Source organism: Homarus americanus, unplaced genomic scaffold (assembly GCF_018991925.1).
Source record: "Homarus americanus isolate GMGI-L3 unplaced genomic scaffold, GMGI_Hamer_2.0 scaffold52806, whole genome shotgun sequence".
Lineage (NCBI taxonomy): Eukaryota > Metazoa > Arthropoda > Malacostraca > Decapoda > Nephropidae > Homarus > Homarus americanus.
This window is the reverse complement of record NW_024720773.1, coordinates 10,574,418-10,597,519: the sequence shown is the minus strand read 5'-3', so window position 1 is coordinate 10,597,519 and position 23,102 is coordinate 10,574,418. Positions and strand designations below refer to the sequence as shown.

Below are 23,102 nucleotides of genomic sequence, written 5' to 3'. Positions count from 1 at the left end.
AATAGAGACGGTAATATTTCTGAGAGATCTGTGTGGTGGTTGAAGTGATCCTTGTATTCAGCTTTATAACTTGTTCTTAATGTTCCCCACTAAGATTGTTCCTTTTCATTTTCTCTGAGTAACTATTTTCTGTGAGAGGTCTTCTGAGGTTTGCGAGGAGTAACTTGCTTTAATTTACCCACTTGTGCACTAGAGGGCTGGGTGTATGCTGCTGTTGGTTATTGTTGTTTGTATTGTATATCTGGAATAAATCTGTGTAAGAGGAGTGGTGTTATGGCGTCCTCTACTGCTGCCTTATGGTCAGTCATCATCAGCAACTATGGCAGTAAGAGGTCAGCCTTTGCCCGCTTCTTGTCCAATCAGCGAAGTTAAGCAGCGTTGGATTTGTCAGCTGTCCTTGGTGAAATTGACTGAATATCAATTATTATTAATAAGATTTATCCTCTTCGCCACTGATCGGCGAAGTTATGGGTAGAGGCAGGCTGAGATGAATTGGGCACGTGGAGAGAATAGATGAGACTAATTGGGTTAAGAGGAACATAATCCTAAGTGTGGAGGGTAGGAGAGCCAGGGGTCAGCCAAGAATGACACGGCGAGAGGTTATAAGAAATGACATTAGAGTAAATAACCTGACAAGAGAGAGACTGCAAGAGACCCAAACAAGCGTGGAAAATGGCCGTAAAACGTGGATGACATTTAATATAATATAGAAAACTAAGATGAGTTGTGGTCGATACTGTTTATCATCCAATAGAGGTTCCAACACTAGTATTTAGTCAGGACCACCGTCTGTTAATCAGTTCACTGTTCACAATGACAACACAGAATTGTATAGTGATCGTGCTTCAGAAACTGTTAGAGAGGAAAACTCGGTGTATGCTGGTAACTTTATTAAATCAACCTTTTTTAAAGCAGAAGGTTATGTTGTGTTGATACGGTAGCAGTCATTTCAAAACAATGTATATTTACTGTATGTGTCTATAATCTCAAGGTGATGCAGAAGCCTCAAAGAAGGGGAGAATATAGGGAGAGTAACGCAAGCCACGTTACAGGGAAGTGACACAACAAGTAGAAACATCCACATGTATTTGCCCATCTCCTCAACTTATATGTTGTACAGTACACATCGCGAATATCAACATATTCATTGATTTACATCAGTCGAGTATTCCATGTGTTACCAAAAACAATGGTGACCAAGATGTGTTATTGGTCCATGTAAGCCGTACAGTACTTTAAAAAGGAGGAAAGAAAAAGAAAACATTGCTTGACTTAACAAAGCCAGGCAATTTATTTTATATAAAAAAAAACTACTGTGGGTGTAAGCTTATAGATGTAACAATATTTTCAATTACATAGCGTGTGAGATTTATATAAGTTTCCTGTCTGGCGGCTTTTTTTTTACTACTATTTATCGTTCTTGTTTCTCCAACAAATTATTAATTATGGCATTGGTCTGTATTAATTGTCCAGGGCTGATGTTGTTACACTTGGTCTTGTCGTTCCTGTACTGCAGCTGACGCTCCTTCCCTCAGCATCGGTGTTTGGCGCTGGTACTTGTTGTCCATATTAGTTACAGGTTGGTGTCGGTCTAGGGGTTGTTCCTGCTGGAGGTGCGCTGCCTCTTTAGGTGTGCAGGGGAGCGTGGACCCCCACCGTTGTTGATCCCCCGCTTGAGGGGCCGAGGGGGACCACTGCCGATGAAACTCATGCTGGGGGAGAACACACGAGTCTCCACGTCCTGAGGGAGGAGACATTTGTTAGAGAAGTCTTGTAATGGAATCTTCTTATTTTGATGCATTTATTTTCATCCTGCTACTGTTAGGGGAAGTTCCGGGACATGTTATTAATTTGTTTTACTCCTTTTTCCCTACGTTTTATCTTTGTCTCTCTGTCGTGTTCTCTCTGTATGTCTGTCTATTTGTCTGTTTTTCTGTCTTTCACTTTCTGTCTCTGTCTCTCAGCCTGCTTGTCTCTGCCTCTCTCTTTCTGTCTCTGTCTCACGATCTCTTTCTGACACTATCTGTCTCACGGTCTTTCACACACTCTCTCTCTCACTCACCTGGACGTGGTGGTAGTGTTCTATGTGGTGTTTCACAGCATTCCAGATCTTGTTGTCCTTAATCAGCTCGGTGGTGATGTTGATCTCTGGGGCCATGAAGCGGTCTTTATCGAAGGCACTGCGGGAGACATACAGGTGACACTCATACAGACACAATTTACATTTTTATTGACGTTTTATACTCACGTACTCCCTCTTTCTCCCTCTTAATCCCTCTCTATCCCTCCCTCTCCCTCTCTATCCCTCCCCTTCCGTTCTTCCTTCCCTCTCCTTCCCTCCCTCCTTCCCTCCCTCTCTCTGCTCCCCTTCCCTCCCTCACCTGGAGACGGAGCGAACGACCCTGATGACCTCCTCCAGGGGGGTGGTGGTCTTGAGTGGTCGGAGGAACTCGATAGCCTGACAAGCGGCCAAGAGTTCTATGGCGATTACCCGCTCTACGTTTTCTACCACCTGTGAGGAAGAGGAATGGTGGTAGTGCTGGTTGGGATGGTGGTAGTGCTGGTTGGGATGGTGGTAGTGCTGGTTGGGATGGTGGTAATGCAGGTTGGAGATGGTGGTAGTGTTAGTTGGGATTGATTTATAGTGCTGGTTGGAAATCGTGGCAGGCTACAAGATTGCGGATTGTGGTGGTTGTTTGGGGAGCATCTGGTGATAGTAGTTGTAGTAGGTAATGGATCTTGTAGTCGCTTATGGTACACTTGGAGATTGAGTGATTAATGGTGCATTTGATGTATGGTGATTAATGTGGTCTTAATTATGCCTTGGTGATGGTGAACTAAGTCATATGGTGATAGTTGTGCTCTCTCTCTCTCTCTCTCTCTCTCTCTCTCTCTCTCTCTCTCTCTCTCTCTCTCTCTCTCTCTCTCTCTCTCTCTCTCTCTCTCTCTCTCTCTCTCTCTCTCTCTCTCTCTCTCTCCCCTCTCTCTCTCTCTCTCTCTCTCTCTCTCTCTTTCTCTCTCTCTCTCTCTCTCTCTCTCTCTCTCTCTCTCTCTCTCTCTCTCTCTCTCTCTCTCTCCTCTCTCTCTCTCTCTCTCTCTCCTCTCTCTCTCTCTCTCTCTCTCTCTCTCTCTCTCTCTCTCTCTCTCTCTCTCTCTCTCTCCTCTCTCTCTCTCTCTCCCTCTCTCTCTCTCTCTCTCTCTCTCTCTCTCTCTCTCTCTCTCTCTCTCTCTCTCTCTCTCTCTCTCCCCTCCTCTCTCTCTCTCTCTCTCTCTCTCTCTCTCTCTCTCTCTCTCTCTCTCTCTCTCTCCTCTCTCTCTCTCTCCTCTCTCTCTCTCTCTCTCTCTCTCTCTCTCTCTCTCTCTCTCTCTCTCTCTCTCTGTCTCTCTCTCTCTTCTCTCTCTCTCTCTCTCTCTCTCTCTCTCTCTCTCTCTCTCCTCTCTCTCTCTATCTCCTCTCTCTCTCTCTCTCTCTCTCTCTCTCTCTCTCTCTCTCTCTCTCTCCTCTCTCTCTCTCTCTCTCTCTCTCTCTCTCTCTCTCTCTCTCTCTCTCTCTCTCTCTCTCTCTCTCTCTCTCTCTCTCTCTCTCTCTCTCTCTCTCTCTCATATGGAAAACTACATCACAAGAATTTTCCCGCTAGCTTTTTACCTGTAGTGACACTCTTGTATTAGGAGGACTACTGGTGGAGTCTATTAGAGACTTACCATGAGAGCCTTACGTGCAGCGAACCCTCCCATAGATACGTGGTCCTCTGTGCCTGCCGAAGTGGTGAGGGAGTCTACGCTGGCCGGATGACACAACACCTTGTTCTCCGACACTGTACAGAACATCAACACCAGCAGGAGGATACGTCAGTAGTGGTTTATGTCGTATGGTAAATAGAGAATAAGTATGAGATTTTATTTTATCTAAGGTTATTGTAAAAAGTTAACGAAGGTGTGTGTGTGTGTGTGTGTGTGTGTGTGTGTGTGTGCGTGCGTGCGTGCGTGCGTGCGTGCGAACAAATATATGAGAGACCGTTACAAGTGGTAGAAATATACTTATTGTTTGTCTGAAAGAATTAAAATACTGATGTTAACTAGACATAGATTAAAGAAAGACAAAAAAAAAGATCCTAAAATCTCAAATATATATCATTATCTTTTTCCTTAATAGAAGATACAAAAGAACATCTAACATACATAAAATTAAGATACAAAATAAAGATATTACCTACAGTGACGCCAAACATAGACACTCTTGATCAGTAATTAAGATAAGTGTTCCCATCTCAAGAGTCACTGGGGAGAAAACTTACTAATGTCTTAAGAGGGAGGTTGAGGGTTGGGATATAGAACAGTGGGTGTATACAGTACCTAGAGAGGCAGCCGTACAGTGAGCCAACATAAAACCCGAGTTGAGACCTCCATCCTTCACTAAGAACGCTGGCAGCTCGCTCAAGGCTACAAGAAATAGGAACCAAACACACACACACAGATTAGGTCTATCATAAATTAATAAATTATGCTTTCACCTGACATACTATAGGAGCTCCAGGTATAACACAGGTATATTTGATAGTGATATATCCATGAATAATTTAAGATCAATATTAAATCTTAGGTGAGCGGACGTTTGCAATCAGGGTGTGAAGGTGAGAACTATCAAGCACTATCAAGAGACGCTGGTTAATACGAGGGATTTATTAAAAAACTATTTGTTGATATTGTAATTTAGTGAAGTATTAACAACATGTAGATACTGTTTATATAGTAGAGACCCCCCCCTCACCCACCCACCCACCCGACCCCTCCCACTCTCCTCACCCATCCACCCCCCCCCTCTCACCCATCCAACCCTCCCCCCTCACCCACTTCCCTCATCCCCTCATCCCCCACCACCAGGTACCTGTGTTAATAGTAATGGAAGCTTTGTTATATCCCTCAGTAGATGGTTAATTAACTTCCATTGTTTCCTGGATTAACATTTTATATTAAATCTCTTGCTATGTAATATGAGTAGACTCTTCTTTTGTACCTGGATTAACGAGTCTCCTCATTTACCTGGATTAACGAGTCTCCTTATTACCTGGATTAACGAGTCTTCTCATTTACCTGGATTAACGAGACGCTCAATCCTCCTCTCAGACATACTGGCTATTTCATGTATACCAATAGCGAGATAGTCGGCGGCTTTAGCTGGATACTCGCCGTGGAAATTCCCCGCACTGATGATCTCCTTCCTCTCCGACAGTACCAGCTGGTGGGGGATAAACAGCTGGTTATTTTATGGTGCAGGTGTCAAGGGATTTTTTGGGTGGGGGAAATTTCGTTAAAGATCATACCTATAAACTATTGATATTTCGTTATTATATACTGTAGTTTGTTTGGTACGAATATATGATGATTATTATTATTATTAGTAGTAGTAGTAGTAGTAGTAGTAGTAGTAGTAGCCTTTTAAAATCTTACGGGGTTGTCAGTAGCAGAGTTCATTTCGTCAGTAAGGATGCCACGGACAAAGTGAAGTGTGTCATGAACGATGCCGTGGACCTGGGGAGTGCAGCGGAGGGTGTAGGCATCTTGTACGCGATCGCAAAACCTGTGTGACTCTGTGAATGGTGAGGGAGAGAGAGATGGGGGCAAGGAAAGGTGTTTAGGTGTTTATTAAAGGTGATTGATCTTTGTTCACGAGATTGTTTTTTTATTTTTCTGGTTTAGACTGGTTGAGAGATAGAGAGAGAGAGAGTTAGGGGATGGAACTGATTAATCTCTCTCTTTTTCTTTCTATTGTAATATCTCTAACTCACTCGCTTTCTCTAACTCTCTCCATCCCTCCCTCCCTCCCTCACTCTGGTACCTGCAATCTCGGAGGAGTATGTGTCGTTGTGCAGCAGCGCCCTGATTCTCCTGGCAACCTCAATCTGGCCCTTGTGGTGACGCAGCTTGTGTACATCTGTAAAGATTGCATACCTGTTAATTACTGTCATTACTAGTCAACCTACCTGGCTTCTCACAGGTTGCAGTAATCAAATGCAACCTGACCTGACCTAACCTAACCTAATCTAACCTAACCTAATCCAGCCTAAACTAACCAAAGTCAACTCACACCAACCCTGCTTAAAGTAATCCAACCCAACCCAACCCAACCCAACCCAACCCTTATCAGCTCAACATAACCAAAACTAACTCAACCCAATTACATCAACTTACTATGATCTTTACATAATCATCTTCACTACATCACTAACATGCATTATGGATCCTTGCACTCCTCCCTCTCAATTATTTTTGTATTTATTTGTATTTACTTTTTTTATATTTCTACTTTTGTCAAATCTAAAAAGTAACAATGAGGTGTACTTCCCCAGGGACCCCTTAGTGTGTATGCAAAGTTGCAGGTGTTAAAGTTTCATGGTCTTGGAGGTACGGCACTGACTGACTGACTGACACACAGGCAGACACTTTTATTATTGTAGATAAAGGTAACCTACATAGTGTTTATTGACACACTAAAGGTAACTACATTCCTAATTTTTATTACAAAAGTCACTTATATGTTAATTATCATCATAAAAGTTACCCTGCATATAATCATAATAGTAATTACTGTACTTTATATTATTAGCATTGTTGTAAAGTTTAATTCATACCAAATATTATTATTATAAAGATCACATGCCTGGGAATTATTGTCTTTTCAAAGATATTCTGCCTTGTAAATATTATGGCAAAGGTCAGTTGGCTAGCAGTTAATGTCTTTGTAAGTTTCATTAACAATTATTTATAAATACAGCACCACTCCGTAGTGGGGGGAATTCATAATTACCTCTGTGAATTATTATTGTAGTTGTGGATTACACTTTGCGTTCCTCAGTATTTCATTAGGTGTAAGTTGCATGTTTAGCAAGTAAGCCAGAAAGAAATAATCGGGTGAGAGAGAGGGAAAAGACAGAGAGGGGGGGGCGGGAGAGAGAGGAAAGAAAGAAAAGATAGGGGGGGGGACTCACCACTGTCGAAGGCCCTGGAGGTGCCTTTCAGCACCTCCAACGTGAGGGCGGCCACCACGTCCGCCTGTTTGGCTACTATTTCAGCTCTCTCCAGGGCCTCGGCTCCGAGAGAGGTAATAAGCTGCGTCCCGTTGATGAGTGCAATACCTTCCTTGGCATTCAGCTTGACGGGCTTCAGGTTGTGAGCCTCCAATACCTGGTGGCCAAATGGGGAGAAGAACTTATTTGTTGAACTCAGAGTACGAGAACGACCCCATGAAGTACTGAGATCTCCCTCATGAGTGCGATGACTTAACCTCTTGAGCACTAGGATTTAGCAACGTTGGTTTAGTTCAGCCTTAAGTTTATAGTAAGTGAATCTGGTAGGCGGGTATGGGAGCCGATCACTGGAAAAAAATTTCCTACGAAAGATTGTTTTAGGAACACAGATAAATTCTACAACTAATATTGTGTTGTTTTACAGACGTGTTCACGACGCTCCAAGAAAGGGTTAAGGTAAGTGCAAGTTTACCAGTTTAAAAGCTTAACTATTTAATGTAACATTGCATTAGATTGATATGTCATTTAATTTGAATTTTAATACAGTATTGCAGATCCATAAATTACAGATTTGTGATTTGTTGACCCGCGAGCCTTGGTGTGTCAGGGGAGGATATTAGATGTTCTCTGTCTGCCATACTGTATTGTACTAACACCTGCCCCGCCAGTACTGGAAACGTATAACGGTGCCAACTTCAGGTAGTGAGACACATCGAGGCTTGTTAAATGTTCAGCTTTAGGGATCTGTTTTACTAACACACATTTACAGGGTAGATCCTAGTGTCTGTGTTGTGTTGTAGTCGACACAGATGAGTATCTTATTTATCCCATGTCACATATTAAGATTCAAAGAAGACAACATGAAGAAACAGTAAGAAAGTATGATGGCAGAAGTAAAGGGACTGAATCTGATGACGTCAACACCGCTGAGAATACAGGTATTACCATCTCTATCTGACACACACAAGGTAACTATGTTTTGTTTACATAACAGAAGGTTGAGGCATATGTTCACTTAATAACTTAACCCGGAACAGTTAAACGTGTCAACCACCTTCATGATTTCTACTTTAAATCTCATAATAATTCACGGTCCATTAAAATATCAACGGTTTCCAAGATTTTATTAAGTAGAACAATGTCACCAATCTCTCTGTAAAAATTTGGTAACAGTATTCCTAGTTATTTAATTGTCCTGCTTCAGTTCCAACAATATTTACTCGAGGAATATACACACCATTTATGCTGCACAGTCATAATCACATTAAGGGAATTTCTGTAAACTTTTGAGAATTATGCTTCTTGCTGTCACACACTCATACAGTCACGTAGAGCAGGTCACATATGACCAGAAAAAAAAATCGCTAAGTGTCGTCATCATACTGAAGTGCTTAGGGTAGAGAAAACTAAAGGTATTATCTTTACTGTAAACTGTAGAATTTCAATAAACATGAGAGTTTTGGCTGCACTAGCAAGTTCACATAGAACAGTGGTTCTCAACCTTGTTTGCCCCATGCACTCCTTTCACCATATGTCAGAATGTCATTCCTCCGTCCTTTCCAAGATTGTCTGCCTCAAAAAGTGCATTCCAAATAATATGCATATAATACTGAAAATCCTTTATTTTTTCCATATTAGTATCAGTTTCCTGAAAACCTGAGGGGGAAATTCCCCCCTGGTTGAGAACCCCTGACATAGAAGGTTTTAATCGATCTGGTCATAGAAAAGTCGTGAAATATAAAAGTCTGATTTTTGTGGGAACCCTGATTAAAGGATGATGACTTAATCCCATGACTATGGTGACGCCTTAAATAGTAAGATGCAATAACTGAACCCTGTGTGCGTGACAACTTTGACTCTTAATATGTTATCCCCTGAATACAATGTCTTTAGTTCTGCTCAGTATGAGGATTTAGTGCTACGAGTACGTTACTTAATCTCAAGAATAAGTCTGTTTATACACACGATTACAATTACTGATGCTTTGAGCACAATTATTTTTTTTAACCTCTTGTGCACGTTGACTCTACCTCTTGAAGATAATGAGCTCCTTGACTCGAAACCTTAGTCTTTTTCCTTCTACCCTCCTATTCTCCCCCTCTCTCCCCAACACACACACACACACATTAATACTTACATATTTAGCATTTCCCCAGCCAGTTTTTGGGCTCCACATCTTGCCCTCACCCATCATGCCTAGTGCTAAGTGAGACAAAGGTGCCAGATCTCCTGATGCCCCCACTGTCCCCTTCTCTGGTACCCACGGCAGACAAGACTCTTAAAGGGAACACACAAAAAATTGAAGTTAACAAACATCATTTATGCTTTTATATCGAAATAAGATAAACATTAGAGAATTATATAAGGCTGATCATATGATAACTAATGATAACTGTTAAGGCTAACTAGTTGTTAAAGGACTGTATGAGACTGATCATTAGGTAACTATTATGATGACTAAGATAACAATTAGATGACTATGAGATAACCGTTAGAGATTTATAATAACTATAAAGTTTAACTATTGACATAACCATTAGATATTTACGATAACAGTAAAGATTGATCACAGAGATACGTATTTAGAAACGATAACTATTAATGATTTACGATAACTATTAAGACTGACCATTACGATAACTATTAGAGATTTACGATAACTATTAAGACTGACCATTACGATAACTATTAGAGATTTACGATAACTATTAAGACTGACCATTACGATAACTATTGGAGATTTACGATAACTATTAAGACTGACCATTACGATAACTATTGGAGATTTACGATAACTATTAAGACTGACCATTACGATAACTATTGGAGATTTACGATAACTATTAAGACTGACCATTACGATAACTATTAAGACTGACCATTACGATAACTATTAAGACTGACCATTACGATAACTATTAAGACTGACCATTACGATAACTATTAAGACTGACCATTACGATAACTATTGGAGATTTACGATAACTATTAAGACTGACCATTACGATAACTATTAGTGATTTACGATAACTATTAAGACTGACCATGATAACTATTAGTGATTTACGATAACTATTAAGACTGACCATTGAAAGCCTCGATGTATTGTAAGATGACCTCGTGACTGATGCCTGAACACCCCTTGGCTAGTACGTTGATCCTGAGGGCCAGCAACATCCTGTCTCTTGAGTGGGTTGCCCACACCAGCAAAGTGGACTGGACTGTCAGCTCTCTGTAAGGGGGATAGAGAGGAGAAGAGGGTGAGAGAGAGAGAGGAGAGAGAGCATAATATAACAGCCCAGTACCAGGCAGGAAATAACACTTGGCAACTCTAATTGTTCCTTCCACACTCCAATGACACACTTCTGATTCCCACCCTACACACACACACACACACACACACACACACACACACACACACACACACACACACACACACACACACACACACACACACACACACACACACACACACCACAGGAATAAACAAACGGACATATATAACACCAAGACATCCAACACCTGTTTAACTCACTGCCTTAATTTACAGTAATATAGTGGGTGGGGGGGGGACGTCCAGGTGAGTAATCTTGACATTATTAATTATGTCATTTACTGTAGAACACCGGCTCTAGGATGATGTGGGAGACTGAGACTATGATTATTACAACAACACAATGATAACAAGTCTGGTGTGTTTTAGATTTGGTTAGGTTAGGTTAGTTAAGGTTAGATTAGAGTAGATTATGCTCGGTTAGGTTACGTTAGATTACATTAGTTAAGGTTAGATTAGAGTAGATTACGCTCTGTTAGGCTAGGTTAGATTAGGTTAGTTAAGGTTAGATTAGAGTAGATTACGCTTAGTTAGGTTAGGTTACGTTTGGGTTTACGTTCAATTAGGTTAGCGTTAGGTTTTGTTGCGTTCAGTTAGGTTAAGTTAGCATTAGGGTGTCTATTATACAGGTGATCCACAAACTGTAATCACACTATGGGAGGAAAATATAAACACCAAAAGCTTCAGATTAATCCAACGAATCCTGTGGTGGTTGATTACATAACAGATATACAGTACAGCTTAGGGGTTATGTGATAGCGTGTGGGATGCGGAGGAATTTTTTGCTCTGTTTGTCCTCAGAATGATCGTGCGGGCGAACTTGCCAAATCCGTCGTGATGCCACACCACTGTAACAAATAAACACATAAACTAGCAATCAGTCACTATATCTCCCCCACATAACATAATAGGGTCACAAAGCGCACCGAGGATTTTCCAGTTACATATTGTATGTTTTGAATTGTTTTTTGGGGGTCCATTCTATCTACCTACTGTAGTATATTAACCTAACCGAACCGAACCTAACCTAACCTAACCTAACCCAACCTAACCCAACATAACCTAACCTAACCTAACCGAACCTAACCTAACCCAACATAACCTAACCTAACCGAACCTAACCTAACCTAACCGAACCTAACCTAACATAACCTAACCAAATACATGGATTAATATATTCTTTGTTAATTAAGTATTTATGTTGATGGTACTAAGAATAACAATAATAATGAAGATATATGCTGTTGATAGTCATAATAATAATAATGGTGAATTAAATGCGGTATTTATAGTTGTAAAGTAATAATCCTACAATACTTATTTTATACCTATGGCCGGCGGTGGTCAGGGTTGGAATTTTTTTTATTTTTTTTATTATTTTTTATTTTATTTATTTATTTATTTATTTATTTATTTATATATTTATTTATTTATTTAACTAGACATTACTGACTAACTCTTCCTTTATATCTTTATATTTGGGTATTTTTTATTAGAAAACCTTTTTTTTTAAATAACTGAATTGTACGTCAATATAGAACAGTCTACAAACATGACATAACAAGACCCAGATTCACATTTGACCTCTCGTGACCTGACCTTTCTTCTCCTTGATGATCTCCTCTACCAACACACGAGCAGCTTTCACCGCCACCTCCGACTCCTGACTCAGCTGTGGGTGAAGGAGGGAAGGAAAGGTCATGATATGGTTTCAATTGATATGTAGTGGAACCTCCTCTCTATTTAACGGACTATATGGAGAGGGGAGTCCGTTATATTGAGGGTTTGTTAGATGTGAATCCTCTATTTAACGGACTGTGTGGAGAGGGAAGTCCGTTATATCGAGGGTCTGTTAGATGTGAATCCTCTATTTAACGGACTGTGTGGTGAGGAAAGTCCGTTATATCGAGGGTCTGTTAGATGTGGGAGAAAGAGAGGGGGGCGGGAGAGAGAGGGAGAGAAAGGAAAAGGAAAGGAAAGAGAGAGGGGGAGAGAGATGATTAAATGAATAACAAAATAGATGGACGATATGAAAGATAGAAAAACACACACACACACACACACACACACACACACACACACACACACACACACACACACACACACACACACTAGATTGGTATTACATAATCAACCATTGAATAAGAGTCAACGTTAAAACGCACACCTTTGTTTAATTAAAATATAATCTAAAGAGTGTCGATAATACAGTGCCCAGGTGTTGTGTCTTTAATTATAGGCAGGTACAGGTAAGCACAGGTAATTACGTCTCACAGTGATGTTTTGTCGTATTACCTGTCAGGTGTTACCATTAATTTGCTAATAATTATAATTATTAGTTGTATTATTATTATTGTTATTTTGTTGTCGTATTATTATTTTTTTTGTAAACTTGACGATACTACCATATATATATATATATATATATATATATATATATATATATATATATATATATATATATATATATACTATTAAACATAGCTAATCTATTCTGTATAATTATTGCTAGAGAATGCTATTAAATCATTGTCATCATAGTATACTTTGTGAGAGTATTGTTACCAGATTAGAGAAGGTTCTCAAGTCATAATCGGTAGTGTTGAAGTTCCTCAGATTTAACGTTTATTTCAGACACCCCAAGGTTCCCATAACAACGAAGAAACAGCCTGACTTTTTTTATTCAAGTATCTCAAGATTTCTGGTATGGGCACCCCGAAGGTTTCCGGCAGATGTATCGACACTCACCCTGATCTTATAGGCGCCCTTCCCCAGCGCTATGAGGTCCTCCGGCGTGAGGGTGGCGCCATCCAGCGTCAGGTACTCGTCCGGGGGTGTGTAGAGACCTGGCCTGAGACTTGTTAAGGAAATTACGGTTTTGTCTCTTTATATTATTATTATTTACTTTCCAATGTTTTTTTTAGTGTGTGTGTGTGTGTGTGTGTGTGTGTGTGTGTGTGTGTGTGTGTGTGTGTGACTGAAATACTAAAATTTTTATGAATTTTGGTGAAATACTGTCGAGTAATTAGTCTTATGATGTATTTTCGGCGAATGTTGCTTTGTAGGGATGAAAGAATAAGCAAGGATATTATGAGAGTTTTTTGTGATGTAGTGTTTGTTTTGGTCAGCTAGTGTCAGGAATAGAGTAACATCAAGGTGGTGGAAGAGACCTGGGGAAAGACTTGTCATAGTGTAGTGTAGTGGCCGAGGGAAGGATACACTTGCTCCGTCACGTACTTCACCTCCGCCTGCTCCGTTATAGGATTGGGTCGGTCGCTGTCCAGAACTAAGTCAGTAAATAAACAAAATAATAAGATGTAATAATTATAATGATATTGGTGATAAGAGAAGAAACTTGATGAAAGGTAACTTAATAACAGAAGAAGGAACTATTGATAAGTTGTTAGGTTCAGTTGATATTTCTTACAGTTAACTTAGTAAATACTGTATATCTTTATCATTTGATGTGAGAGAAAAATACAATGCTCACAGTATATTTTAATGGTCCTATACTGTAATTATGTTTCTCAATAAAGGTTTAATATACAACAACGACGATCATCAGTCGTCTCACCAACAGACACGAAGTCATTATCATCCAAGACGTCGCTGACATTATCTGAAGGATCCAAGATGGCACCGCCTCGAGTCTTGCGGACGCTGGCCACTGCTTCAGTCTTGTTGGGGACGTGGGTGGCGGGCTTGAGCTTCATGTATCTCCTCAGGGTCTCCTCCCCGAGCCATGACACTGTCTCCTTCCCTGTCACACACACGTATGAGAGTTAGTTAACAAGATCAATTTTAGATTAAATGTCGGCATTCCCTAGTTGAGATTTTGAAAGCTTGTTTCGTGCTGAGGAATACGTTTTTCGTAAAGCACTGAGACATGTTGTTTATAAATTATAATAATTGTAATTCAAGTACAGAGCAGTACAATACAGTCAGGGTACTAATTAAAAAAATGGTAGTTCTATCTTGTTAAGTCTTTAAAACTTATCTAAATGACACTCAGTAACTTTCTGATATTCTGTCCATAAGGATATTTTCCAGTATGACTGTGATATATTGCCTGACCTACGATCATTGTCCCGTTTGTGTGTTTAGTGAGGTGGGGGAGGGATGGACCCAGCCAAGTTGCTGGTTAGGAATTTCAAGGCCGCCAATCTGTGTGGCTCATAAGCGGCGTGGACTGTACTGCAACTATCAAGTTTTTTTAGCACTTCACTAAGTGTTAGTTTCAAGATTTATTAAGTAATGATCTTGTATAGACATAAACAAAATATGAAATAAAACCCTCTAAATACAGTATCTGTACTGTTGGTGATATAGAGAGGTAAACGAGCATAACATAACAATAATTGCCATCACAGCATGGTTGGTCGCCATCACAGGGAACGTGATCTGACCTGATTACCTGTGATGCCTCCCTATTGTTGCTTTGATGTTCAGTTAGAATATGTATCACTATGCTCGAGACAAAGTCATGTTATTTTTTTTCATAAACAGGTAAGTTTATTTTATAATTAGTTCATAAAGATATGAACATTAAGTAATAATATTCATGCTAGTGCTACTACTTTAAATTGTAATATTTTGAAAAATGCAAGATTCTTTATATCCAGCGTCTGTGTTAGTTCATCCTTCTACGTCTATGCTTGATACACCCGGACCTGTGAGCCTACTTACCGTCAGACTTAACAGGTCGGGTGTTGGTATATCACGTTAAACATGCATGTAATGTGTTGTTTGTGTCAGGTACCCTGTGGTTTAAGCTTCAGTGGTTTAATTTGTTGCAGACTATAAATTTTATCATCGATATTCAATTCGCTAGACAGTACATGTATTTACATTTCCTTATCAACCCCAAAGTCGATTTACATTTCAATGACAAAATCAGTTTGTTTACATGATTATGAAGACCAAGATTTTAGTTATATTTACATTCAGGAAGCATCACACACACACACACACACACACACACACATTGCTCAATCGACTTCAAGAGTTCTGGCATGGATACAAGTTAAGAAGAACTTGTTTGATAGGATTAAACTTCTTAAAACCACGTCCAAGCTGTAGCTGGGTAAGGGGGTGGGGGGGGGGGTATTGGATGGTCACTCAGCTTCCAGAGAGAAAGAGAGAGAGTACACACACCCTTGTTCCTTCTCCTCCACCCCCTTCCTCTCCTGTCCATCCATCATTTAATTGCACCTTCTACCTCACCCTTGCCCTCTACCATACCCTTGCCCTCTACCATACCCTTCCCTCTTTTTTTTTGTACTGCAGATAAATATCACACAAGAAAAACAATGAATTAATTTATATGTTGATACCAAACTGAGACAAAAAGTGTGTGTGTGTGTGTGTGTGTGTGTGTGTATTATTTTGAATAGTGATTAACTTTCCAGGGAACATAGGAGTCAGAATGAAAATCTGAATAATTTCTTTATAACCGATGTCATGAAATTCCAACACTGCCTCTGCAAATATTAATTATGTCCACTTCAGTAAAAGATTGCAGTAAATTCGAGAGTAACACGAAGGCTTGAATATGTATATGAAGTTAATAATAATAAGGAAAATCTTATCTTGAAATTTTAGATGTTGTTAATAATATTTGTTTTATGTTATTATTACTGTATTATTATTATTATTATTATTATTATTATTATTATTATTATTATTATTATTATTATCGTTGTTGTTGTTCATTATTAATATTAACGATGACAATATTTGTTTGCAGGTTTTTATACAATTATTATTACCATTATTTATTATCATTGAGACCGTGATTACAATTATTCTTGTTTATTGTTATCATTAATTAAATCCTTATATTGCAGACAGTAAGAAGAGTTTCACAATCAACACCTACAGTACACATCAGAAGACACAATGGGGCCTGTCTGTCATTTGTGGATTCAAGTCATCAACACAGTAAGAGGCTATCTTGTTTATCTACGTCATTAATGCATTTATTTATTATTTTTTATGAATATATGTAATTTGTGTTGAAATCCAGGAGAAGACAGGTATATTGAAGAGTTCAGGTGTGTTACGTGAGCCAACCTTGAGTACCTTTTGATTTAACTTAACATGTTTAGTTCTGGTTGGGTGAATTTTAGTTAATTTTTTGGACTACTTACTTTTACTTATTAACAGTTTGGGACGGAAATTAACGTGTAAAAGATCACATATTAACACTTAGGGACAATAATTAACGTATAGAATCTTTCTGAATCCGGATACCAGACTGGTGAACTGCCTTAACGTTTTTAAAAAGTCGTCGGATTTACTGAACCGATACTATAGACACTGTGTTTGTTTAATTGTGTAGTTGTGGTGCCTCTAAATCACAAGGGAGAATTTAATACAGATAAGAAGTTGGGTGTGAGAATTTTGTAAGTCAGATTAATTTAATGATCTTTATGTCGCAGAATTGTGTTGGGTGGTGTAGTTGTTGATGCTGTGATATTAAAAGCTTTTAGGAAATTATTCTTCGTTAGTTTTACTTTATTCTAGTTTTTATTCCATTTTTTATAAGTCTCTCTCTCTCTCTCTCTCTCTCTCTCTCTCTCTCTCTCTCTCTCTCTCTCTCTAACAACGTAATTGCCTGTCAAGTATCCACCATATCATGGTCGACTCAGCAGTGACGGGAGTTGGTCATAACTTGATGGAGATGGATCCGGCCCCTCTTAGACCTCCCTCGCTCTGCTGGTTTTAACGGGGCAGGATTTTCCGTCAGCTAAGAGGCGTCGTTTATGAACAGTGGCAGACGTTACGTGTTATGAGAATTTTTCAGCTAGGGATTTACTTTGAGTCCCTGCTGTTTTAGTTCCTAGTGTCAGCTTTGTGTTTGAGTGTTGTCGTTGGCAGCGTTTAGGGTTCATGTGAAGATTTAGTTACTGCCAGTTTTTTTCACCTGAAGGTTAATCACCCTATGCGCTACCTGGGGAGGGGCTAGGTTAATGTTAGGGTGGTTAATCTTAAGGTGAAATACGCTGGGGTGTTTGATTTTCACGTGAAATAAGCTGGGATGTCTAATCTCAAGGGGAAATAACCTGGGATGTCTGCTCTCCAGGGGAAATAAACTAGACTTTCTAATCCCCAGAGTTTCTAATCTTCAGGTGATCCATAACCAGTTCTCTAGGCCCCAGTCCTAACGGGCCCCAAACCCAATGGATACCAGTTTCCATGGTTAGCTTATAACGGTTTAGGTCAGTTAGGGCCCGTTAGGACTGGAACTTATTTAACCAACTTTCTTCGTACAGGGTATATACAGAATAACTTTACAGAGAGTTGCGACAGAAGGTAGAACGATATTGAATAAGTTAAAAAAAAAAGCAGAATCAGAGGAAACATTAGCACTAATGGTGAACTTTTATCTGTCATGTTTGATACAGGAATCTGATCTCTGTAGGTGTTCCATACGATCTTGGAATGCTGTAGGGGAAGGGGACGAACCAACGAATCCTAAGGCCACCAAAAGAATAAGCCAAGATCGTTTGGTCGTTTAGGTTAGGTTAGTTCACGTTATATTGTTTACAATTAAGCTTCCCCGGGATTTTATGATAGCTCTGATTCCTTGATAACACGAGGCATAACTCACCTGTTTTACACGGTACCTGCAGCCACTCCCCACGCAGGCGCACAGACACCTTCATCTTGGCTACGTTTCCTGGAAACTACTGCACCACCTGGGTTTGATAAGGTGTTTACGTTTGGGTGGAGCGGGTGAGGAACTGTAGGAGGGGCGGAGACAGTAGTCAGCCAAGCCACGGTAAGATCACTGGAAGCACTGAGTCGGTGTTGGCGATAGACCAGAGAGAGCACAGTCGCACTGACCTAATTGTGAAGGACTCTTACGTAACGGGGATGTGGCATGGACTATACGAGTACAATCCCCGAGGGACAATGACGACACCAATGCGACAGTCTATGGAAGATGAAGATTAAACGGACGCAACAGACACTCGTAAATGACAACGACTAGAAGACGGCGGTGACAATGAGAGAGTCGTCACTGGGCTGGGCCGGTCGATTTGGACCCTGATGGTGAACTGGGAGGGACCTGAGGCACCCAGCCACACTACACCTGACTATTGTGTAAAATGTTTTCATAAGTCTTCGACAGTGTCTGTAAATTAGATGTAACTTTGCCAAGTATAATGGCATATAATAACCTTCCATTTACATTTCCCAAACCTCTAGGAGTGTGATACGATATTAAGGTGGCCGTCTGCTTGATTGTACGTCAACATATCCTGTACAAATATCTCTATTTGCTGGTCGTAAGCATCTGAAAATTTGGTGTCTTTAGTTAATTAATGCACATGTACTGCATATTTTTGGTCAATCTAGTTAATATGTATTATTCATTTCTTATATAAGCTGAGGATCTGCTGTTAACAATCGGGCTATAATATTCTTTTGGTAAGTTCAGAAGAAAACGAAGAGCTCTTATTACCAAGGAGTTGTTGTTGTTGTTGTTGTTGTTGTAATCGTCTTCTGTCCAGTTTTTGCCTATAACTTACAATATCTTCAGCAGACAAGAGCTTTCATCCTGTCGCTGTGTTCCTGTTTAATCTGCCTTGGTTTTAACACAGTCATTATAGCTTCGTGATGTAAATTCTACGAGACCACATCATTCCAAGGAGTAAAGAACTAAGAGAACTGTAGTGTCTAGATATGGAAGGTAGAGGAGAGAGGTACAAAACGATGCGTCTCTTTTAAGTTGTGGTATTTGCCACGTGTCTTATTTGTAAAGGATAAAAACTGGGCTTAGTGGAACATGTAGCCTTATTCTCAGGACCAGGTTATGGCACAACACCAATAGACCAGTATGTTGCCAATACCTTCATTAACACGTTTACGAGTACAGGTGTATTGCACCTTAACACAGCTGACTGAGAAGGATGTGTATCTAGCGTGAAATTACTTTTCGAGAAAGATAACATATTGTTTATTAGCCGGTTGATATATTAATTTAGCCCTAAATAACTAACAACACAAACACGCTGTTTCTATATGACCTTCACTATCATTAATGTTACTTACTTTATGTCTGTTGTTTACGAAGGGACGACCAAATGAAAAAAAAACTACTTTAATATAAATAAAATCTTAGAAAATACATTAGAATGCCAATCCACCTCACGTATGTATTCTCTTGTCTCAGTACTTATATGCCAGATGCTTCCACGTGTCCAGAGAATTTTTTTCGTACACTCGCCAGCGATGAATATACCTAATTTTTAGTTTTCCTAATACGTAAGATCAGTTGAATCCCAGAAGAACAGGTTAACTGAATCAATATCCATTTTTAATGAGTGTGGCGCTGTTGGCAGGGGCTCAGGGAATCGTATTATAGATATCTTATTTATTAAGTACCATCTACAGTACCACTCAGAAATTATCACCTTCATCACTCAGTTACCATCACTACCAGTCAGAAACTATTATTTGGAAACTATTACAGAAAATACTCAGATATTATAATTCCTACTTAGAAACTTTGACCACCACTATCACAATCACCACCATTTAGAAACCATCCCCACCACAACCATCACTTAGAGAACATCCCCAACACTACTTAAAACCCATTCCCATCACCACCACCACTTAGACACTATCCTCCACCACCACAATCACCACTTAGAGACCATCCCCCACCAAAAATCACCACCACTTAGAAAACATCACCACCACTTAAATACCATCCCCACCACCACTTAGACACCATCCCCACCACCACTTAGACACCATCCCCACCACCACTTAGACACCATGCCCACCACTACAACCAACATCACCACCACACTTTGAAACTTCCAATGCTGTTATCATAATTCAGAGCCAGGGGGAAGGGAGGGAGGGAGGGAGGCAGAGAGGGACTCTAAGACGCAGAGGGTGACTTGTAAACACATTCAAGAAACCTGTTCTGTTCACCTAAGCCTTGTGACTATCTGACTGGCTGTGGCTGGCCGAGGTGCTGGACCCGCCAAGGTGCTTGAAGTTAAAATTAATTAATTTCTGAAACGGCGCCAAACATACGCAGTTCTGACTAAAAGGTCATTTTAAGGTTTTTAAGATGGCACAATCGTGTGTGTGTGTGTGTGTGTGTGTGTGTGTGTGTCCAAAAATCCGTGGCAAGACATCTTTGAGCGTTGGACTCCTAAAATAGTGTTGTGTACCCTCCTCCCCTCTCCTCTCCTCCCCTATCTGTCTCCAGGCAGTACTGTACTTTGTGGTTGTACCGTTTAGTTTGCTTTTGTTGCCTTCTTGCTTGTTTACCCGGGCGATATCCAAGACATGCTTTGAGTTAGCAAGTTTGGACGCAGTAGTTTAGTTACCAGGTGCTTTGGCAAGTTTATTTTACTGATATTCTATTCGTGGTATGGTGGAGTGGGGGAGGGTGGGTGGGCGATGTATATTGAATGTACCAATATTTCTTTTGGTTTTAATTTTTATTAGTGTTTAATTTATGAAGGTGTTGTTGGGTAGTAAAGGATAGATTTCACCATAACCGTCGTCACCATCACCACACCACGACCTTCACTACCTTCTTCGTCACCATCGTCTACAGTACACCATCGCCACCACTAGCACCTACATCACCACCACCATCATCCTACATCACCACCACCATCACCTACATCACCACCACCATCACCACCACCACCACCACCACCACCTGTACTACCTTGACCAACACTGCTCTCTCCATCTTCACCACTGATACAGAAACTACTGGATATAATTTTTTTTTCATGAATGTAAACAAGTTCCCGATGATTCTCTACCATCTGTCTCTTCTGGCCAAATCTCTACTGTGACTGAAAACTGGACAGAAAGGTCAAAAGGTAAAAAGGTCAAAATGTTTTAGTTGATTTTGTGAAATATTTGGAGGGATGTTTGTCCTGGGTGATGAGTAATTGACCGTGAGTAGTGTGGGTTGGGACATGAGCCCGAGGGAAGTTTGGGTGTTATATACTCAGGTGTTGTGAGAACAGGTTATGGGTGACTAGTCAGATCAGGGGTGTGTCGTCTCTTTCCACCAATCACTAAACTCCGCCATACTCACGTGATCTCTGGCAAAGTTGTCAGTAGCCTAAATCCAGAGGTGTGTATTACTCCTTGACCAATTAGGAAGATAATAAGTCTCACGTGGATAGAGGTGTGTCCTCTCTCCACCAATCAGAGACTATGCACGTGATCGCATGTTTGTCTTCTATTAACCAATCGTCCTTGTTGCGTAACCTTACCTTTAACCAATCACAAATAAGATAACATATTTTTCCGTTGTGATTCGTCAGTTATTAATGCGTCGTCCTCATTATAAGCGGTCCAGCGGGTACTCTTATAAGGTAATTGATCGGGATCGTAACTTCTGGTTTTTGTGGTCAGTATACCTAGGGACACGAGGCTGCTGGACAGACCCCACCAGAACTACTCCTTGTGTTGCCAACGGCCAGTTTCTCACTCTCACATAACCTACATGTTTTGGGCGAGTTTCTCCTCTCATCCCAATTTTTAAGATAATCGTAATCCATTTTCAGTCAATGTTTACATCTTTCAAATACCTTTCGTGTTGAAAATGTTGGATAGTTTCCCAATTCTGGACTACTGGTATTAAACTTTATCGTGAAATCGTCTGATAGGTTGTGTTAAGCTCACAATACTGGAGACAAGAGAGGTGATCTAAGATAACAGTTTAGCTTTCACATTTTTTCATTCACTGCTTCTCTATTTAGGCGTCAGATGCATTTTACTTGTATATGTAAAGTTGTTTAATAGTGCTCAGAGTCATTGCTGGAGATATAATATCTCTCTCTCTCTCTCTCTCTCTCTCTCTCTCTCTCTCTCTCACACACACACACACACACACACACACACACACACACACACACACACACACACACACGCAAAAGCCAAATTTAATGAAAACTCGATTTAAATACATTCATGAATATTAATCGTCCTGTTTTCATTATTTATTAGACATGAACATTTAATCAGGTTTGCGACTCATTAAAAAGTGGTAACAGCTTTGACCTGACTGGGATTTGACTGCAGCTTTGGCTATAGATGGAGTTGACAGTGTGGGTGTCACAGGGAGTTGACAGCTGTGGCTTGAAGGAATTAACAGCTGTGGTTAAACAGGGAATTAACTCTTAGCATAACAGGATGTTGTCAGCTCCAGCATGACAAGGGTGATAGCGGTAGCATGACAGTTGACAGCTCTTGACCTCACAGGGAGTTGACAGAATTGTGATGTAGTAATGTTATGTTGATTTGTATTTTCTTTTGCCTTTAATCACCCCAGTGCCAACCCGCCTTCCTTGACCTGCGGGATATTTTCACAAGTACAGCTTAAGGCAACCAGTGATCAATTCTCAGCCATCTTTGTCATTCATAATTAAGGTTAAATACAAGTTGACGTTAATTTATTCTTAGGTAAATTATTCCGAGGAAGGCGTTTGGTGAAAGTGAGAGTGAGTCCTGTAGGCCTTGTCAACCCACTAGGGACAGCTTGGCTACAACATACCGAGTATACTTAGTCTTTGGTGCATAAGGAGGCAGTATGGCTGGTTCTGTGTACTCGATCGCATTCATTTCTATAACTCATACTCATTTACACCTGGGGGGACTAGATTAGGGGTGCTCTAGGATCGAACCAACGATCTTTAGGAGAGGAGGAGACTGCTGTATCCACTCTGCCTCAGCATCCGTAAGTT

General features: G+C 40.2%; 2 protein-coding genes across 2 annotated transcripts in view; one reads left to right on the top strand and one right to left on the bottom strand.

The window, feature by feature from the left end:
- Positions 1-1,069: 1,069 nt before the first annotated feature.
- On the bottom strand, positions 1,070-18,436 carry LOC121860878 (histidine ammonia-lyase-like). The gene is made up of 16 exons (XM_042358242.1): positions 17,972-18,436; positions 13,934-14,119; positions 13,579-13,645; positions 13,108-13,210; positions 11,937-12,031; positions 10,112-10,257; positions 9,163-9,302; positions 6,987-7,182; positions 5,837-5,932; positions 5,449-5,588; positions 5,092-5,236; positions 4,354-4,440; positions 3,703-3,815; positions 2,382-2,512; positions 2,063-2,180; positions 1,070-1,741 (listed from the first exon to the last, which is right to left on the bottom strand). The coding sequence occupies exons 1-16, from the start codon at positions 18,024-18,026 to the stop codon at positions 1,592-1,594; spliced, it is 1,968 nt and encodes a 655-aa protein (XP_042214176.1). The 5' UTR covers positions 18,027-18,436; the 3' UTR covers positions 1,070-1,591.
- The window catches only part of LOC121861070 (inward rectifier potassium channel 2-like), a 93,217-nt gene continuing 86,310 nt past the window's right edge, over positions 16,196-23,102 (top strand). Inside the window, exon 1 of the mRNA XM_042358612.1 lies at positions 16,196-16,299. The gene's annotated coding sequence lies outside the window, so the exon portion shown is untranslated. The remainder of the gene's footprint in view (positions 16,300-23,102) is intronic.